This window comes from Schistocerca nitens, chromosome 6 (assembly GCF_023898315.1).
Source record: "Schistocerca nitens isolate TAMUIC-IGC-003100 chromosome 6, iqSchNite1.1, whole genome shotgun sequence".
Classification (NCBI taxonomy): Eukaryota; Metazoa; Arthropoda; class Insecta; order Orthoptera; family Acrididae; genus Schistocerca; species Schistocerca nitens.
Genome location: NC_064619.1, coordinates 248,764,884 through 248,782,521, shown reverse-complemented (window position 1 = coordinate 248,782,521; position 17,638 = coordinate 248,764,884). Strand labels below are relative to the sequence as shown.

Here is a 17,638-nt window from a genome sequence, read left to right as displayed (position 1 = left end):
TATTGTGAAAACCATTGGTCCCGTAACACTCCCGTGTGGCACGCCAGAGGTTACTTTAACGTCTGTAGACGTCTCTCCATTGATAACAACATTCTGTGTTCTGTTTGCTAAAAACTCTTCAATCCAGCCACACAGCTGGTCTGATATTCCGTAGGCTCTCACTTTATCACAGCCGGCCGAAGTGGCCGTGCGGTTAAAGGCGCTGCAGTCTGGAACCGCAAGACCGCTACGGTCGCAGGTTCGAATCCTGCCTCGGGCATGGATGTTTGTGATGTCCTTAGGTTAGTTAGGTTTAACTAGTTCTAAGTTCTAGGGGACTAATGACCTCAGCAGTTGAGTCCCATAGTGCTCAGAGCCATTTTGATCACTTTATCAGGCGACAGTGCGGAACTGTATCGAACGCCTTCCGGAAGTCAAGGAAAATGGCGTCTACCTGGGATCCTGTATCAAATATTTTCTGGGTCTCATGAACAAATTAAGCGAGTTGGGTCTCACACGATCGCTGTTTCCGGAATCCATGTTGATTCCTACAGAGTAGATTCTGGATTTCCAGAAATGACATGATACTCGAGCAAAAAACATATTCTAAAATTCTACAACTGATCGATGTCAGAGATATAGGCCTATAGTTTTGCGCATCTGCTCGACGACCCTTCTTGAAGACTGGGACTACCTGTGCTCTTTTCCAATCATTTGGAACCTTCCGTTCCTCTAGAGACTTGCGGTACACGTCTGTTAGAACGGGGGCAAGTTCTTTCGCGTACTCTGTGTAAAATCGAATTGGTATCCCGTCAGGTCCAGTGGACTTTCCTCTGTTGAGTGATTTCAGTTGCTTTTCTATTCCTTGGACACTTATTTCGATGTCAGCCATTTTTTCGTTCGTGCGAGGATTTAGAGAAGGAACTGCAGTGCGGTTTTCCTCTGTGAAACAGCTTTGGAAAAAGGTGTTTAGTATTTCAGGTTTACGCGTGTCATCCTCTGTTTCAATGTCATCATCATCCCAGAGTGTCTGGATATGCTGTTTCGAGCCACTTAGTGATTTAACGTAAGACCAGAACTTCCTAGGATTTTCTGTCAAGTCGGTACATAGAATTTTATTTTCGAATTCACTGAACGCTTCACGCATAGCCCTCCCCACGCTAACTTTGACATCGTTCAGATCCGTTTGTCTGAGAGGTTTTGGCTGCGTTTAAACTTGCAGTGAAGCTCTCTTTGCTTTCGCCTAGGTGAATGAATCACGTTCCTTGTTACATCAGTTCGATTATTGAGTCCAGATATTCCATCATCCAGGCGAATGGCTGCTGGAGACGTGCACAATGCCACGAACGCCGGCTAGTGAGAGCAATAATATGTTATGGGGGACGTTCACATGGGCTTGTATGGGACCTGTTGTGGTAATAAAAGACACCACGAGAGCTGTGGACTATATAAACAATATTTCAGATCTCCTGCATTCCTTCAGGCTCGACACTTTCCCAACGGCGATGGCCCCAGCAGGATAACTATCTGACTAGAATCGTGCCACAATGTTTTGAGCAGCATGACAGTGAACTCCTACTGACGCCTTGGCCACCAAACTCGCCTGATCTGTGCCAGATGGAACACATCTAGGATACTATCTCCGCACCCATTAACCTGTAAATTACTGCGTGACCTGTGCATAGACATTTTATCACATACATCCAGAAACCTTACAAGAACTGGTCGAATTGATGCCATGCAGAATCTTTGCACTATTCCATTCCAAAGGTGACCAACAGGCAGTTAAGCAGCTGGTCATAAAACCGGGTGATCAAAAAGTCAGTATAAATTTGAAAACTGAATAAATCACGGAATAATGTAGACAGAGAGGTACAAATTGACACACATGCTTGGAATGACATGAGGTTTTATTAGAACCAAGAAAATACAAACGTTCAAAAAATGTCCGACAGATGGCGCTTCATCTGATCAGAATAGCAATAATTAGCGTAACAAAGTAAGACAAAGCAAAGATGATGTTCTTTACAGGAAATGCTCAATATGTCCACCATCATTCCTCAACAATAGCTGTAGTCGAGGAATAACGTTGTGAACAGCACTGTAAAGCATGCCCGGAGTTGTGGTGAGGCATTGGCGTCGGATGTTGTCTTTCAGCATCCCTAGAGACGTCGGTCGATCACGATACACTTGCGACTTCAGGTAACACCAAAGCCAATAATCGCACGGACTGAGGTCTGGGGACCTGGGAAGCCAAGGATGACGAAGTGGCGGCTGAGCACACGATCATCACCAAACGACGCGCGCAGGAGATCTTTCACGCGTGTAGCAATACTTAGTTTTTTTTTTTTTTGTTCTAATGAAACCCCATGTCATTCCAAGCATGTGTGTCAATTTTTACCTCTCTATCTACATTATTCTGTGGTTTTTGATCACCCGGTACACAGAAAAAAACCGCAACACCAAGAAGGACATAAACGAAAGTTGGTAGGTGTGTTTCTACATCTGAAAGATGATGTGTATTCATATTTAGCGCCAGTCGCATCAGAGTGGCGCTAGTAGCGCCACTATGAAGATGCAAGTCAGGTGTGCTTTAAATACAGACTGTAACAGTCGTGAGCGTTAGTTACCTTTGAGATTGGACGTGGTGAGTCGATGTTAGTCAAGAATGACTTTAAGGCGATAAAGACGCCACTATCAACATCTCACTGAATTTGAACGAGGTCGTATAATAGGACTATGCGAAGCTGGTTGTTCCTTCTGTGATATTGCAGAAAGAATTAGCAGGAATGTAGCCACTGTACCTGATGGCTGGCAGCGGTGGTAACGAGGACGTACGGTCGTGAGAAGACAGGTCTCCGGACAGCCACGTGGCACTACCGAGAGGGAGGAGTGTCGTGTTTGGTACATGACTCTGGCACATCTTACTGCATCTGCTGCAGCAATTGGCATCTCAGTGACACAACGAACTGTTACCACTCGGTTACTTCCAGGACACCTCCTAGCCATATGCTCTGTAGCGTGCATTCCACTTACCTCAAACCACTACCATTTGCGACTTCAGTGGCATCAAGCAAGAACTCATTGGAGGGCAGGGTGGAGGTCTGTTGTGTTTTCTGATGAAAGCTTCTCCGCCTCGGGGCCAGTGATGGCCGTGTGTTGGTTAGGAGCAGGTCAGTTGAGGGCCTGCAACCAACCTGTCTGTGTGCTAGACACACTGGTCCACCTGGAGTTATGGTGTGGGATCGATTCTGTATGACAGCAGTAGAACTCTCGTTGTTATACTACGCACCTCAACTGCAAAACTGTACGTCAATCTGGTGAGATTCGATCTGTTGCGCTGCCATTCACGACCAGCATTCAAGGGGTTTTTCCAACAGGATAACGCTCGCCCACATACCGTTGTTGTAACCCAACATGCTCTACAGAGTGTCGACATGTTGCCCTGGCTTGCTCGATCACGAGATCTGTCTGAAATCGAGGACATACGGGGTATCATTGGATGACAACTCCAGCGTCATTCACAATCAGCATTAACCAATCCTGTATTGACTGACGAATGGCAGCAGGCACGTTAGTATGCTTGCATTCCATATTCTTTCATTTATTTATGCATTTATTAATGTAACAGCATTTCACATTTGCAATAGCTCATCTCGCACTTACATTAACCTGTGATCTTGCAATGTTAATCAAATATGTTATCTCGAAAAATGTATTCCCGAAATTTCATGACTGTACGTTAATTCTTCTTCCTCTTTTTTTGGTTTGGGTCATCTAAGAAACACGCGCCAATTTCAGTGCTTCCTCGTTTGTTCTTCTTTCTTCTTCCTCCAGTATTCTTTTATCTTCTCACTATGTGCCCTTTTTCTCTCCTCAGACCATTTTGACCCTGTCTTCTCCCTCTTGCCTCGGAATCCTTCCATTTTTAACACTTTCTGGGTAAAAATATGTCTTTCTGTTGCATCTTTTTCACTTATGTTGTTTCATTCCAAATCTTCCTTAACCTCTTGCACCCGGCCTCTTGTTGACTCTTTCTCCCAAAGATATATAAAAATGTCTTTGGTTAATCTGTTGCCATTCGTTCTGTATAAACGACCAAAAAATAGCAGTCGCCCCTTCTGTAGCGTTTTAGTTATGTTTTCTATGTTGCAGTATCTTCTTCCTACTTCTTAATTTGCATACCTCTGCATTTCTTAGCGGTCCGAGTATTTTCCGAATGATTCTTATTCTAGGAGATGAAGTTTGTGTAATTTGTAATTCGATACTAATCATTCACTTGCGTAAAGACTTTCTGGTTTTACCACTGTGTTGTAGCGCTGTATTTTCAAATTTTTCGACAGAGACCTTTTGTTGTAAATGTTCCTGTTATACCATATGCTCTGTCCATCTCAAGTACTCTTTATTCTACAGTGAATTTTTCTTAGTCATTTTCTTGAATCATTTCTCCCAAATATTTCAATTTATTAACCCTCTTCATGAGTCCAGCATCTGTTACTTGGATTTCTCGACCATTTTTTATGTTTGTCATAAATACTGTTTTCTCTACAGAAATTCTTAAACCTGCTTTGTTGGCTATTTCTTCTACGAGATTGATTGGTATTTATGCATTTGTTCGGTTTTTTTTTTTTTAATAGAAAGAATGGCAAATCCGCAAAAGCTAGACACTGAATTTCAACACCTTTGTTTTTCGTCACCAATCTTACTGGTTACAACTCATGTTCTTTTAGTTTTTGTTTCCATTCTCTTACTGTTTTCTCCAGGACGCAGCTGAAGGGGAGTGGGGACGAGCTGTCACCTTGCCTCACTACTATTACATTACTGGCCATTAAAATTGCTACACCAAGAAGTAATGCAGATGATAAACGGCTATTCATTGGACAAATAAATTATACTAGAACTGACATGTGATTACATTTTCACGCAGTTTGGGTGCATAGATCTTTAGAAATCAGTACCCAGAACAACCATCTCTGGTCGTAATAACGGCCTTGATACGCCTAGGCATTGAGTCAAACAGAGCTTGGATGGCGTGTACAGGTACAGCTGCCCATGCAGCCTCAACACGATACCACAGTTCATCAAGAGTAGTGACTGGCGTATTGTGACGAGCCAGTTCCTCGGCCACCATTGACCAGACGTTTTCAATTGGTGAGAGATCTGGATAATGTGCTGGCCAGGGCGGCAGTCGAACATTTTCTGTATCCAGAAAGGCCTGTATAGGACCTGCAACATGCGGTCGTGCATTAACCTGCTGAAATGTAGGGTTTCGCAGGGATCGAATGAAGGGTGGAGCCACGGGTCGTAACACATCTGAAATGTAACGTCCACTGTTCAAAGTGCCGTCAATGCTAACAAGAGGTGACCGAGACGTGTAACCAATGGCACCCCGTAACATCATGCCGGGTGATACGTCAGTATGGCGATGACGAATACACGCTTCCAATGTGCGTTCACCGCGATGTCGCCAAACACGGATGCGACCATCATGATGCTGTAAACAGAACCTGGATTCATCCGAAAAAATGACGTTTAGTCATTCGTGCGCCCAGGTTCGTCGTTGAGTACACCATCACAGGTACTTCTGTCTGTGATGCAGCGTCAAGGGTAACTGCAGCCACGGTCTCCGAGCTGATAGTCCATGCTGGAGCAAACGTCGTAGAACTGTTCGTGCAGATGGTTGTTGTCTTGCAAGCATCCCCATCTGTTGACTAAGGGATCGAGACGTGGCTGCACGACCGTTACAGCCATGCAGATAATACGCCTGTCATCTCGACTGCTAGTCGTACGAGGCCGTTGGGATCCAGCACGGCGTTCCGTATTACCCTCCTGAACCCACCGATTCCATATTCTGCTAACAGTCATTGGATCTCGACCAACGCGAGCAGCAATGTCGCGACGATAAACCGCAATCGCGATAGGCTACAAACCTTACATGAGGCATCACAACAACGTTTCACCAGGCAACGCCGGTCAACTGCTGTTTGTGTATGAGAAATCGGTTGGAAACTTTCCTCATGTCAGCAGGTTGTAGGAGCCAACCTTGTGTGAATGCTCGGAAAAGCTAATCATTTGCATATCACAGCATCTTCTTCATGTCGGTTAAATTTCGCGTCTGTAGCACGTCATCTTCGTGGTGTAGCAATTTTAATGGCCAGTAGTGTATTATTTTCAATGCCTTGGATATTTCACCCCGAAACTTTACTTTTGATTTGGTGTCCGTGTGCGTTTTACGAATAAGGTTTACTTGTTTGGATTTAATGCCAAATCCTTGGAGCACTTTAGCTTGTGTTGCCCTATCATTAATTATTTTTGGCGTTGCGATTTTTCTCCGTCAATCTATTTTGGCACATCGGTGTACATCATAATAATGTAAATGACTATTCTGATTTTTTGTGTTACGTTGCTCGAGTGTAGCGATGGCCCACTTGCCTGATACTCCATGAAGCCGGGGCGCCTGAGGCGGCTGCCAACGATCCCGATGATGACTCCGTGGCGCTGGAAGCTGCCGACGTCGTCTGTCTCAGCACCGCGGTTGTTGCGGCAGCCGTCGTTGGTGAAGACGGAGTGCGAGGAAACGGAGAGCAGTGCGGACAGCTTGATCTCGTCGTAGCTGAGGCAGGCGCTCAGCACCAGCGGCGGCCGCTCCTCGTCCGTGCCTACCAGCTCCCAGCCGCCGTTGCCCTTGGTTCCGTCCTGAAAACACCAGCCGCACTCCTACCGATTAGCAACGCCGGTTTCCCGCTATTGTGTCACAATGACGTTTATACAGGGTATATCCGTTAGAGTGTGCAAGAATTTAACAGGACATAGAGGATGCTCCACTGAACAATTTGAGGTAGGGAACCTGGTGTTGGAGAAGCCAACTTAACCCTTTCTTTGGCAAATGGTGAAAATAAAAACAAAAAAAATTGAGTACTTATATTTATTTATTACGCTTAAAGAAATACAATTCAGTCAGTTTTAGAAATTTTTGACAAAAATTATGAAAATTATGAAATGTTGCTTACAAGCAACATTGCCAGCAGTAGACCACATTAATACATAATATAGAAAAAAAAGTGTTTGCCAATAACCTCAAGCAAAAGGTTTCCTGTACGTGAATAATTTAATTTATAAACACATTTATGCATTCCTGCTGTGTAATAGAACTGTTTCATTTTCCCTTCTAGTTCTTCTTGCAATGGAATTTTCGGAAACAGTTCCTCTTTAGAACGAAGCACAATACTAGATTGCATTTTGAACACATGACTGTAGAATATCCAAATGGACAATAACGACAATGACCTTTGGGACCGTATACAGACCAATGATCCATATTATCAAATCGGACATCTTGTGTAACAGTCGGAGCAGTTGGCTTCCTCTTCTTTTGTTGTGGTGTTATATCTATTGAGGGCCTTCCTACTTTCCTTTTCCCTGAAAACATCAAACCATTGGCAATATCTGCCCTGAATGACTTCAGTGAGGTCTTCTTGTCCAGAGATTCTCTTCGAAATACCAGTCAGGCATTTACAACACTCAGATCTAGCATAAATCCAAACAATCTCATGTACCAACACCTAGTTTTCATTCATACTCTGTAGAGCTCTATCAGCATACCAGCAAGATCAGCTCCTCCCATATGCTTGTTGTACTGATGTACAATACTGGGACAGGGCATATCAATTCTTCTTTTTTCGTTGCTGTCCCATCATTTTACTGTTGAGAGTGGTTGGACACCAGAAAATGAGCTTGCAAGTGTCAGATTTTATTGTTTTGAATATCCGCATATGTAATATACTAATGACACATGTCCCAACTATGGGCAATGTTGCTCACAGGCAACATAAAAGTTTTATACTATTTACGTAATTCAAAACAATATTAGATTGAAATATTTCTGCTGTTAACTCACCTCTGGGTATTTCTTGAAGAAAATCTGCTAAGATTACTGCCAATTTATTGAAATCCACTCTTTCAGAACCAAAATAAGACACCCCTGTTCCTCACACGAGGAGATCTCTGTAACATCACTGCACAAACTGCCATCTCGTGTGGAAAACCTTGAACTATTACAACAACTGGCATTCGCAGTGTAATAAGAAATGCCAAGAAAGGAAGGAAAATATATTTGCTTAACAAGAGTGATACGGCACAAATCGCAGAATATCTGAGTGACCACCATCAAACGTTCATTTCTGAGGAAGAGGATGTGGAACAAAAATGGAAAAAATTCAGAAACATCGTCCAGTACGCCCTAGATAAGTTCGTACCGACTAAGGTCCAAAGCGAGGGGAAAGATCCACCGTGGTATAACAATCATGTACGAAAGGTACTACGGAAACAAAGAAAGCTTCATCATAGGTTTAAGAGTAGTCGAATCATAGCTGATAAGGAAAAGCTGAACGAAGCGAAAAAGAGCGTAAAGAGAGCAATGAGAAAAGCATTCAACGAATTCGAACATAAAACATTGGCAAACAATCTAAACAAGAACCCTAAAAAGTTTTGGTCATATGTAAAATCGGTAAGCGGATCTAAATCCCCTATTCAGTCACTCGTTGACCACGATGGCACCGAAACAGAGGACGACCGAAGAAAGGCAGAAATACTGAATTCAGTGTTCCGAAACTGTTTCACTGCGGAAAATCGTAACACGGTCCCTGACTTCAGCCGTCGCACGGACGCCAAAATGGAAAATATTGAAATAAACGATATCGGAATTGAAAAACAACTGCTATCACTTAGTAGCGGAAAAGCATCCGGACCAGACGAGATACCCTTAAGATTCTACAGTGATTATGCTAAAGAACTTGCCCCCTTTCTATCAGCAATTTATCGTAGATCTCTGGAAGAACGTAAAGTACCTAGCGACTGGAAGAAAGCGCAGGTCGTTCCCATTTTCAAGAAGGGTCATAAATCAGATGCGAATAATTATAGGCCTATTTCGCTTACGTCAATCTGTTGTAGAATAATGGAACATGTTTTGTGCTCTCGTATTATGACGTTCTTAGATAATACAAATCTCCTTCATCATAACCAACATGGATTCCGCAAACAGAGATCATGTGAAGATTAGCTCGCCCTATTTGCCCAAGAAATTCACAGTGCCGTAGACACTGGCGAGCAGATTGATGCCGTATTCCTGGACTTCAGGAAGGCATTTGATACGGTTCCGCACTTACGTTTAGTGAAAAAAATACGAGCTTACGGAATATCGTACCAGGTTTGTGATTGGATTCAGGATTTCCTAGAAGAAAGAACACAACATGTCATTCTTAACGGTTCAAAATCTGCAGATGTAGAGGTAATTTCGGGAGTACCGCAAGGAAGCGTGATAGGACCTTTATTGTTTACAATATACATAAATGACTTAGTTGACAACATCGGTAGCTCCGTGAGGCTATTTGCAGATGACACGGTTGTCTACAAGAAAGTAGCAACATCAGAAGACTCGTACGTACTCCAGGAAGACCTGCAGAGGATTAATGAATGGTGCGACAGCTGGCAGCTTTCCCTAAACGTAGATAAATGTAATATAATGCGCATACATAGGGGCAGAAATCCATTCCAGTACGATTATGCCATAGGTGGTAAATCATTGGAAGCGGTAACGACCGTAAAATACTTAGGAGTTACTATCCGGAGCGATCTGAAGTGGAATGATCACATAAAACAAATAGTGGGAAAAGCAGGCGCCAGGTTGAGATTCATAGGAAGAATTCTAAGAAAATGTGACTCATCGACGAAAGAAGTAGCTTACAAATCGCTTGTTCGTCCGATTCTTGAGTATTGCTCATCAGTATGGGACCCTTACCAGGTTGGATTAATAGAAGAGATAGACATGATCCAGCGAAAAGCAGCGCGATTCGTCATGGGGACATTTAGTCAGCGCGAGAGCGTTACGGAGATGCTGAACAAGCTCCAGTGGCGGACACTTCAAGAAAGGCGTTACGCAATACGGAGAGGTTTATTATCGAAATTACGAGAGAGCACATTCCGGGAAGAGATGGGCAACATATTACTACCGCCCACATATATCTCGCGTAATGATCACAACGAAAAGATCCGAGAAATTAGAGCAAATACGGAGACTTACAAGCAGTCGTTCTTCCCACGCACAATTCATGAATGGAACAGGGAAGGGGGGATCAGATAGTGGTACAATAAGTACCCTCCGCCACACACCGTAAGGTGGCTCGCGGAGTATAGATGTAGATGTAGATGTAAAGGAATGTTGCCTGGAGGCAACAATGCCAGTAAAAGGCACTGGGAAGTGTTTGTTGTCCCATAAGGCCAACGTAAATTTGATGTTGCTTGAGAGCAACACTGCCAAATAAAGGGTTAAGGAGATAATAGGAATAAAATCACATTACTGCGTACTTTTTTTTATTCAGGTTAGTTACAGTTAACTACAAATACCATCATTGACACGGTGAACGTACCACTTGTACTGTACCTTACAAAATGTGCTGAAACTGATGGCCATCGACCTCAATGCAAGCATGACATCGGCGAACAAGATTCTGACGCATCCTGACAAATATCGCTGGTGGTTTTCGAATCACATCACAGGCAGCTACAATTCTGGCAACTAATTCCATCTCCGTGTTCACTGGGGTCCCATACACAGGTGACTTTAGATATCCCCATAGGAAATAATCAAGTGGATTCAGGTCAGATGAACTCGGAAGCCATGGAAAAGGACCTCCCCTTCCAACCCAGCGATCAGGAAATACACCATTGAGATGGTTGCAGATATACGAACTGAAGTGAGGCGGTTCACCATCATGTTGTATCCACATCCTCTAACGAATAGTCAAGGTTACGTTCTTCAAGTACAGATACCCGTTCAGATGGCCAAGTAGAAGATATGGCCCAATGAGATTGTCGCCTACAATGCCAGCCCAAATACTCACAGCAAAACTTATTAGATGGTGTGACTGTAATACAGCGTGAGCGTTTTTCTCACCCCAACATGGTTCTTCCTGCTCTTTGAAATTCCATCACGATCAAGTGAGGGCTCGTCAGTAAACAGCACAATTTGGAGGAAACCCAGTCGATCAATCCATTGCTGGAGCAACCACTGACACAATGCGACTCTTTGTGTAAAGCCAATCACAAGCATTGCGTGGACTCGTTGTGGTTGATATGGGTGTAATTGTTGCTCGTGGAGTTCTCGCCACACGCTAGTACACACATCAAAAAAATTTTTGCATCACCCCGGTTCCCAGAACTTCTGAAGATAGACGCTCACTGTGGATATTGTACCACAGACACAGTCCCTCTGACTGTTCAGAGATGTCACTAAACCCGCCCAGAGATGTAAACAACCATGCATGAGCAGCGCCTATTAGACCCAGGGCGTCCGACAGCCCACAACTTCCAATCATTCCACCAGGAAGGAGGTACACGGCTCGTGTTGTCTGTAGTTCAACCATGTCTAGATGGTCCATGCCGCGGTTCGATCGAGTCTGCAGTGTTACTTCGTGCCAGGAAGGACTCTCAACAAGGGAAGTGTCCAGGCATCTCGGAGTGAACCAAAGTGATGTTGTTCGGACATGGAGGAGATACAGAGAGACAAGAACTGTCGATGACATGCCTCGCTCAGACCGCCCAAGGGCTACTACTGCAGTGGATGACCACTGCCTACGGATTACGGCTCGCAGGATCCATAACAGCAACCCCACCATGTTGAATAATGCTTTTCGTGCGGCCATAGGACGTCGTGTTATGACTCAAACTGTGCGCAATAGGCTGCATGATGCGCAACTTCACTCCCGACATCCACGGCGAGGTCCATCTTTGCAACCACGACACCATGCAGCGCGGTACAGATGGGCCCAACAACATGCCAAATGGACTGCTCAGGATTGGCATCATGTTCTCTTCACCGATGAGTGTCGCATAGGCCTTGAACCAGACAATCGTCTGAGATGTATTTGGAGGCTTTAGAAACACAGTCCAGCGAGTGCACCAAGGTGGAGGTTCCGTGCTATTTTGGGGTGGCATTATGTGGGGCCGACATACGCCGCTGGTGGTCATGGAAGGCAGAATATTGGCGAGGCATTCGTCTTCATGGACGACAATTCGCCCCCCCCCCCCCACACACATCCCATCGTGCACATCTTGTGAATGACTTCCTTCAGGATAACGACATCGCTCGACTAGAGTGGCAAGCATGTTCTCCAGACATGAACCCTATCAAAGATGCCTGGGATAGATTTAAAAGGGCTGTTTATGGACGACGTGACCCACCAACCACTCTGAGGGATCTACGCCGTATCGCCGTTGAGAAGTGGGACAATCTGGACGAACAGTGCCTGATGATCTTGTTGATGGTATGCTACGACGAATACAGGCATGCATCAATGCAAGACGAAGTGCTACTGGGTACTAGACGTACCGGTGTGTACAGCAATCTGGACCACCACTCTGAGGGTCTCGCTGTATGGTGGTACAACATGCAATGTGTGGTTTTTATGAGCAATAAAAAGCGTGGAAATGATGTTTATGTTGATCTCTATTCCAATTTTCTGTACAGGTTCCGAAACTCTCGGAACCATGGTGATGCAAAACTTTTTTTGATGTGTGTATGTCCAGCGACCATTTCACGTGCATTACGACGAGTACTTGTAGTGAGGTCTGGCGCAACACGTTCCAACACCTGCTCTTCAAAATCGAATGTGTGAGTGGTCCTCATGTTGCCAGGTACCTCGTTTCTTCTTTCCAGAGAACCAGTCTCCCGCATTCGTCGATCGAGAGAAATAAACACTCGTCGTGACGGACGATGCCTGTTAGGAAATAGTTCCCTGTACAACTTTTCAGCAGTGAAAGCCTTGCAACGTACTTCCCATCCACAAGGTGCATGTCAGTGAGTTCTGCGAAACTGTAGCGGTACCGCTCCATTTCATTGTACTGTTCGTCTCTGAATAGCACTGAGTAAAGAATGGCACTGTTAGTTAATGTAGGTTGATTCTTACAAAGCACGTTCTGTCACGGAACGATGCAACAAAACCGCCTTATGGACAAGTAATGTAAACAAAACCTGCTTCATGACTTGCTAGTAATCAGGCTTGTTTTCGTTGTTACCTTGCAGGAAATAAAGAATGTACTTGTAAATAAGCACCACAGTATGCGTAAACTTGTATGTATATTGCAAGTAAGCTGGAAAGCAGTAATGCTAGACAATGAGATAGACAAGTTTACTTCCATATCTTCTTTAGCTGGCTTCTCTGACCCAAGGTTTCCTACCTCAAATTGTTGAGTGGACCATTCTCTATGTCCCGTTACATTTCTGTTCGCTCTTACGGGAGCACCCTACAGACACCGGTTGGACAAATCTGTGGAAACACCGTGAGAAACACATGCTTGAATATAAATGGAGATGCTAGCTGAGCCTGCAGCTGCGCTATTTTATTTGACCACAAATGACAGATATGCAAAGTCAATACGTTGTAAACGTCAGTCGTGGTCACAACCGTGTTCTTTGTAGTTTTAGTGTTTCGCAGTGAACACATAGTGCGTAGTGGGGCGATCACTCTGTTGTAGAAATAATTCAAACAATCTTGGCTTTTGAATTATTCCTAGTTATAAGTGTTTTGCGTTGAAGCTAAGTGAATTAGAAAATGGGGAAAATTGTTGGTGCTTGTGTGGCAAGTGCTTAGGTGACCAAGGCAGCCAAAATGTTTGGTGTTTCAAGAGGCATCGTATCAAAGATTTATACCGCGCACAGGGGCACGTAGAAGAGCTATGGCTCAAGTTTAAAAGAATAATTCACCATGCGCTAGATAGACATGTACTCAGTAGAGCAGTTCATATTGGGAGGGAACCTCCATGATATACAGGGTGTTACAAAAATGTGCGGCCAAACTTTCAGGAAACATTCCTCACACACAAAGAAAGGAAGTATGTTATGTGGACATGTGTCCGGAAACGCTTACTTTCCATGTTAGAGCTCATTTTATTACTTTTCTTCAAATCACATTAATCATGGAATGGAAACATACAGCAACAGAAAGTACCAGCGTGACTTCAAACACTTTGTTACAGGAAATGTTCAAAATGTCCTCCGTAGCGAGGATACATGCATCCACCCTCCGTCGCATGGAAACCCTGATGCGCTGATGCAGCCCTGGAGAATGGCGTATTGTATCACAGCCGTCCACAATACGAGCACGAAGAGTCTCTACATTTGGTACCGGGGTTGCGTAGACAAGAGCTTTCAAATGCCCCCATAAATGAAAGTCAAGAGGGTTGAGGTCAGGAGAGCGTGGAGGCCATGGAATTGGTCCGCCTCTACCAATCCATCGGTCACCGAATCTGTTGTTGAGAAGCGTACGAACACTTCGACTGAAATGTGCAGGAGTTCCATCGTGCATGAACCACATGTTGTGTCGTACTTGTAAAGGCACATGTTCTAGCAGCACAGGTAGAGAATCCCGTATGAAATCACGATAACGTGCTCCATTGAGCGTAGGTGGAAGAAACTAAAATGAGCTCTAACATGGAAATTAAGCGTTTCCGGACACATGTCCACATAACATGTTCTCTTTATTTGTGTGTGAGGAATGTTTCCTGAAAGTTTGGCGATACCTTTTTGTAACACCCTGTAGAGTCACTGTAAAGATATTCTAAAGAAACAGAGATTACTGTATAATAGGTGTAAAACAATTCTAAAGAAACAGAGATTACTGTATAATAAGTGTAAAACAAAGTGCAGAGTTGTAGATACAGAGATCCTGAATGAAAAGAGTTTGGCTGTCAAGAGAGCGATGCGTGATGCTGTCAGTGGCTGCCGCCACAGAATATTGTCAAATGATCTTCACAAAACCCAAAGAATTCTGTTTGTATGTAAAGGCTGTTAGTGGCACCAAAGTTAGTGTCCAGTCCCTAGTGAATGAGACAGGAACTGAAACTGAAGGCAGCAAAGCAGAAGCTGAAATGCTTAACTGCGTTTACAACTTTACCTTTACAAAATAAAACCACGGAGAACCGCCACAGGTTAACCCTCGTACCACTGAAAATATGATTGAAATAAGTATTAGTGTCAGTGGTGTTGAGAAACAGCTGAAATCATTAAAATCGAACAAAGTTCCAGGGCCCAACGATTCTATACCGAATTTGCGGCTATTTAGCCCCCCTTCTAACTGTAGTCTATCGTAGGTCCCTCGAACAAAAAAACTGTGTCCAGTTCCTGGAGAAAGCACAGGTCACACCCGTCTACAAGAAGGTTAGTAGAAGTGGTCCACAACACTACCGTCCAGTATCCTTGACATGGATTTGTTGCAGAATCTTAGATCATATTCAGAGCAAAAAGATAATGAAGTATCTTGAACAAAATGACGTCGTCCACTGATTCCAATAACGTCAATTGTGTGAAACCTAACTCAAACTTTTCTCACATGATATACTGAAAGGTTTGGATCAAGGCAGTCAGGCAGATTTAGTATTTCTAGATTTCCGAAAAGCATTGACTCAATACGACACCTGCGCTTATTGTCAAAAGCACAATCATATGGGTATCAAGTGAAATTTGTGACTGGACTGAGGACTTTTTGGAAAGCAGCATTTTACCTTTGATGGAGAGTCATCGTCAAATGTAGAAGTAACTTAAGCTGTGCCCCTGGGAAGTTTGTTGGGACCCTTGCTGTTCATGTTCTATATTAATGATCTAGCAGACAATATTAAGAGAAACCACAGCCTTTTTGCAGGTGATGCAGTTATCTGTAATGAAGTATTGTCTGAAAGAAGCTGCATAAATATTCAGTCAGATCTTGATAAGATTTCAAAGTGGTGCAGAGATTGGCAACTTGCTTTAAATGTTCAAAAATGTAAAATTGGGCACTTCACAAAACGAAAAAAACGTAGTATCCTACGATTACAATATCAGTGAATCATCTACATCTACATCTACATGGTTACTCTGCAATTCACACTTAAGTGCCTGGCAGAGGGTTCATCGAACCATTTTCATACTACTTCTCTACCATTCCACTCTCGAATGGCGCGTGGGAAAAAGGAACAACTAAAACTTTCCGTTCGAGCTCTTATTTCTCTTATTTTATTATGATGATCATTTCTCCCTACGTAGGTGGGTGTCAACAAAATATTTACGCATTCGGAAGAGAAAGTTGGTGATTGAAATTTTGTAAATAGATCTCGTCCAGCAATATTCCAGCAGAGGACGGACGAGAGTAATGTAAGCTGTCTCTTTAGAGGGTTTGTCGCATCTTCTAAGTGTTCTGCCAGCAAAGCGCAGTCTTTGTTTCACCTTCCCCAAAATATTATCTAAGTGGTCTTTCCAATTTAAGTTGCTCGTAACTGTAATTCCTAGGCATTTCGTCGAATTAACAGCCCTTAGATTTGTGCGATTTATCTTATACCCAAAATTTATCGGATTTCTTTTAGTACCCATGTGGATGACCTCGCACTTTTCTTTGTTCAGTGCCAGTTGCCACTTTTCGCACCATACAGTAATTCTCTCTAGATCATTTTGTAATTGGAATTGATCGTCTGATGATTTTACTAGACGGTAAATTACAGCGTCATCTGCAGTCAATCTAAGGGGACTGCTCAGATTATCACCTAGATCATTTATATAAATCAGGAACAGCAGAGGGCCTATGACACTACCTTGCGGAACGCCAGATATCACTTCTGTTCTACTCGATGATTTGCCGTCTATCACTACAAACAGTGACCTCTCTGAGAGGAAATCACGAATCCAGTCACACAACTGAGACGTTACTCCATATGTACGCAATATGATTAATAGTCGCTCGTGAGGAACAGTATCAAAAGCCTTCTGGAAATCTAGGAATATGGAATCGATCTGAGATCCCTTGTCGACAGTACTCATTACTTCATGGGAATAAAGGGCTAGCTGTGTTACACAAGAACGATATTTTCTGAATCCTTGTTGGTTATGTATCAGTAAGTCATTTTCTACAAGGTGATTCATAATGTTCAAGTACAGTATATGCCCCAAAATCCTACTGAAAATTGAGGTCAGTGATATGGTCTGTAATTCATTGGGTTACTCCTATTTCATTTCTTGAATATTGGTGTGACCTGTTAGAATCGGTAAATTCATACAAATACCCGGGTGTAACGCTTTTTAGAGATATGAAATGGAGTGATCACATACGCTCAGTCGTGGGTAAAGCAGGTGGTAGATTTCGGTTTATTGGAAGTATGCTGGAGAAGTGCAATAACTCTACGAAGTAGCTTGCTACAGATGACTCGTGGGACCGGCGGGATACTGCTCAAGTGTGTGGCACCCGTACCAAACAGTACTAACAGAAATATAGAACGTATACAGAGAAGGGCAGCACTAATGGTCACAGATCTGTTTGATCTGAAGGAACTGAACTGGCAGACTCTTGAAGATAGATGTAAATTATCTCAAGGAAGTCTGTTAACAAAGTTTCAAGAACCGGCTTTAAATGATGACTAGGAGGATACTACAACCTCCCGTATTGTTCACATGGGGATCTTGAGGATAAGATTAGAATAATTACAGCACGCACAGCGCTCCATATTTGAATGGAATCGGAAGAAACCCTAATAACTGGTATAACGGGACCAACCCTCTGCCAGTGGAAAAACATCATCCGCTAAGGCACAGCGCGGATGAAATTGAGTGTTGAGTGATCGTGACGGACGATTATTGAAGAGG

At 43.5% G+C, this 17,638-nt stretch overlaps 1 protein-coding gene across 1 annotated transcript in view; it reads right to left on the bottom strand.

Moving 5' to 3' along the window:
- The window catches only part of LOC126263311 (uncharacterized), a gene marked incomplete at its 5' end in the record, with an annotated part of 175,224 nt that overhangs the window by 63,901 nt on the left and 93,685 nt on the right, over positions 1-17,638 (bottom strand). The window contains one exon of the mRNA XM_049960400.1: positions 6,412-6,675. Coding sequence (XP_049816357.1) covers positions 6,412-6,675 — 264 coding nt within the window. The remainder of the gene's footprint in view (positions 1-6,411; positions 6,676-17,638) is intronic.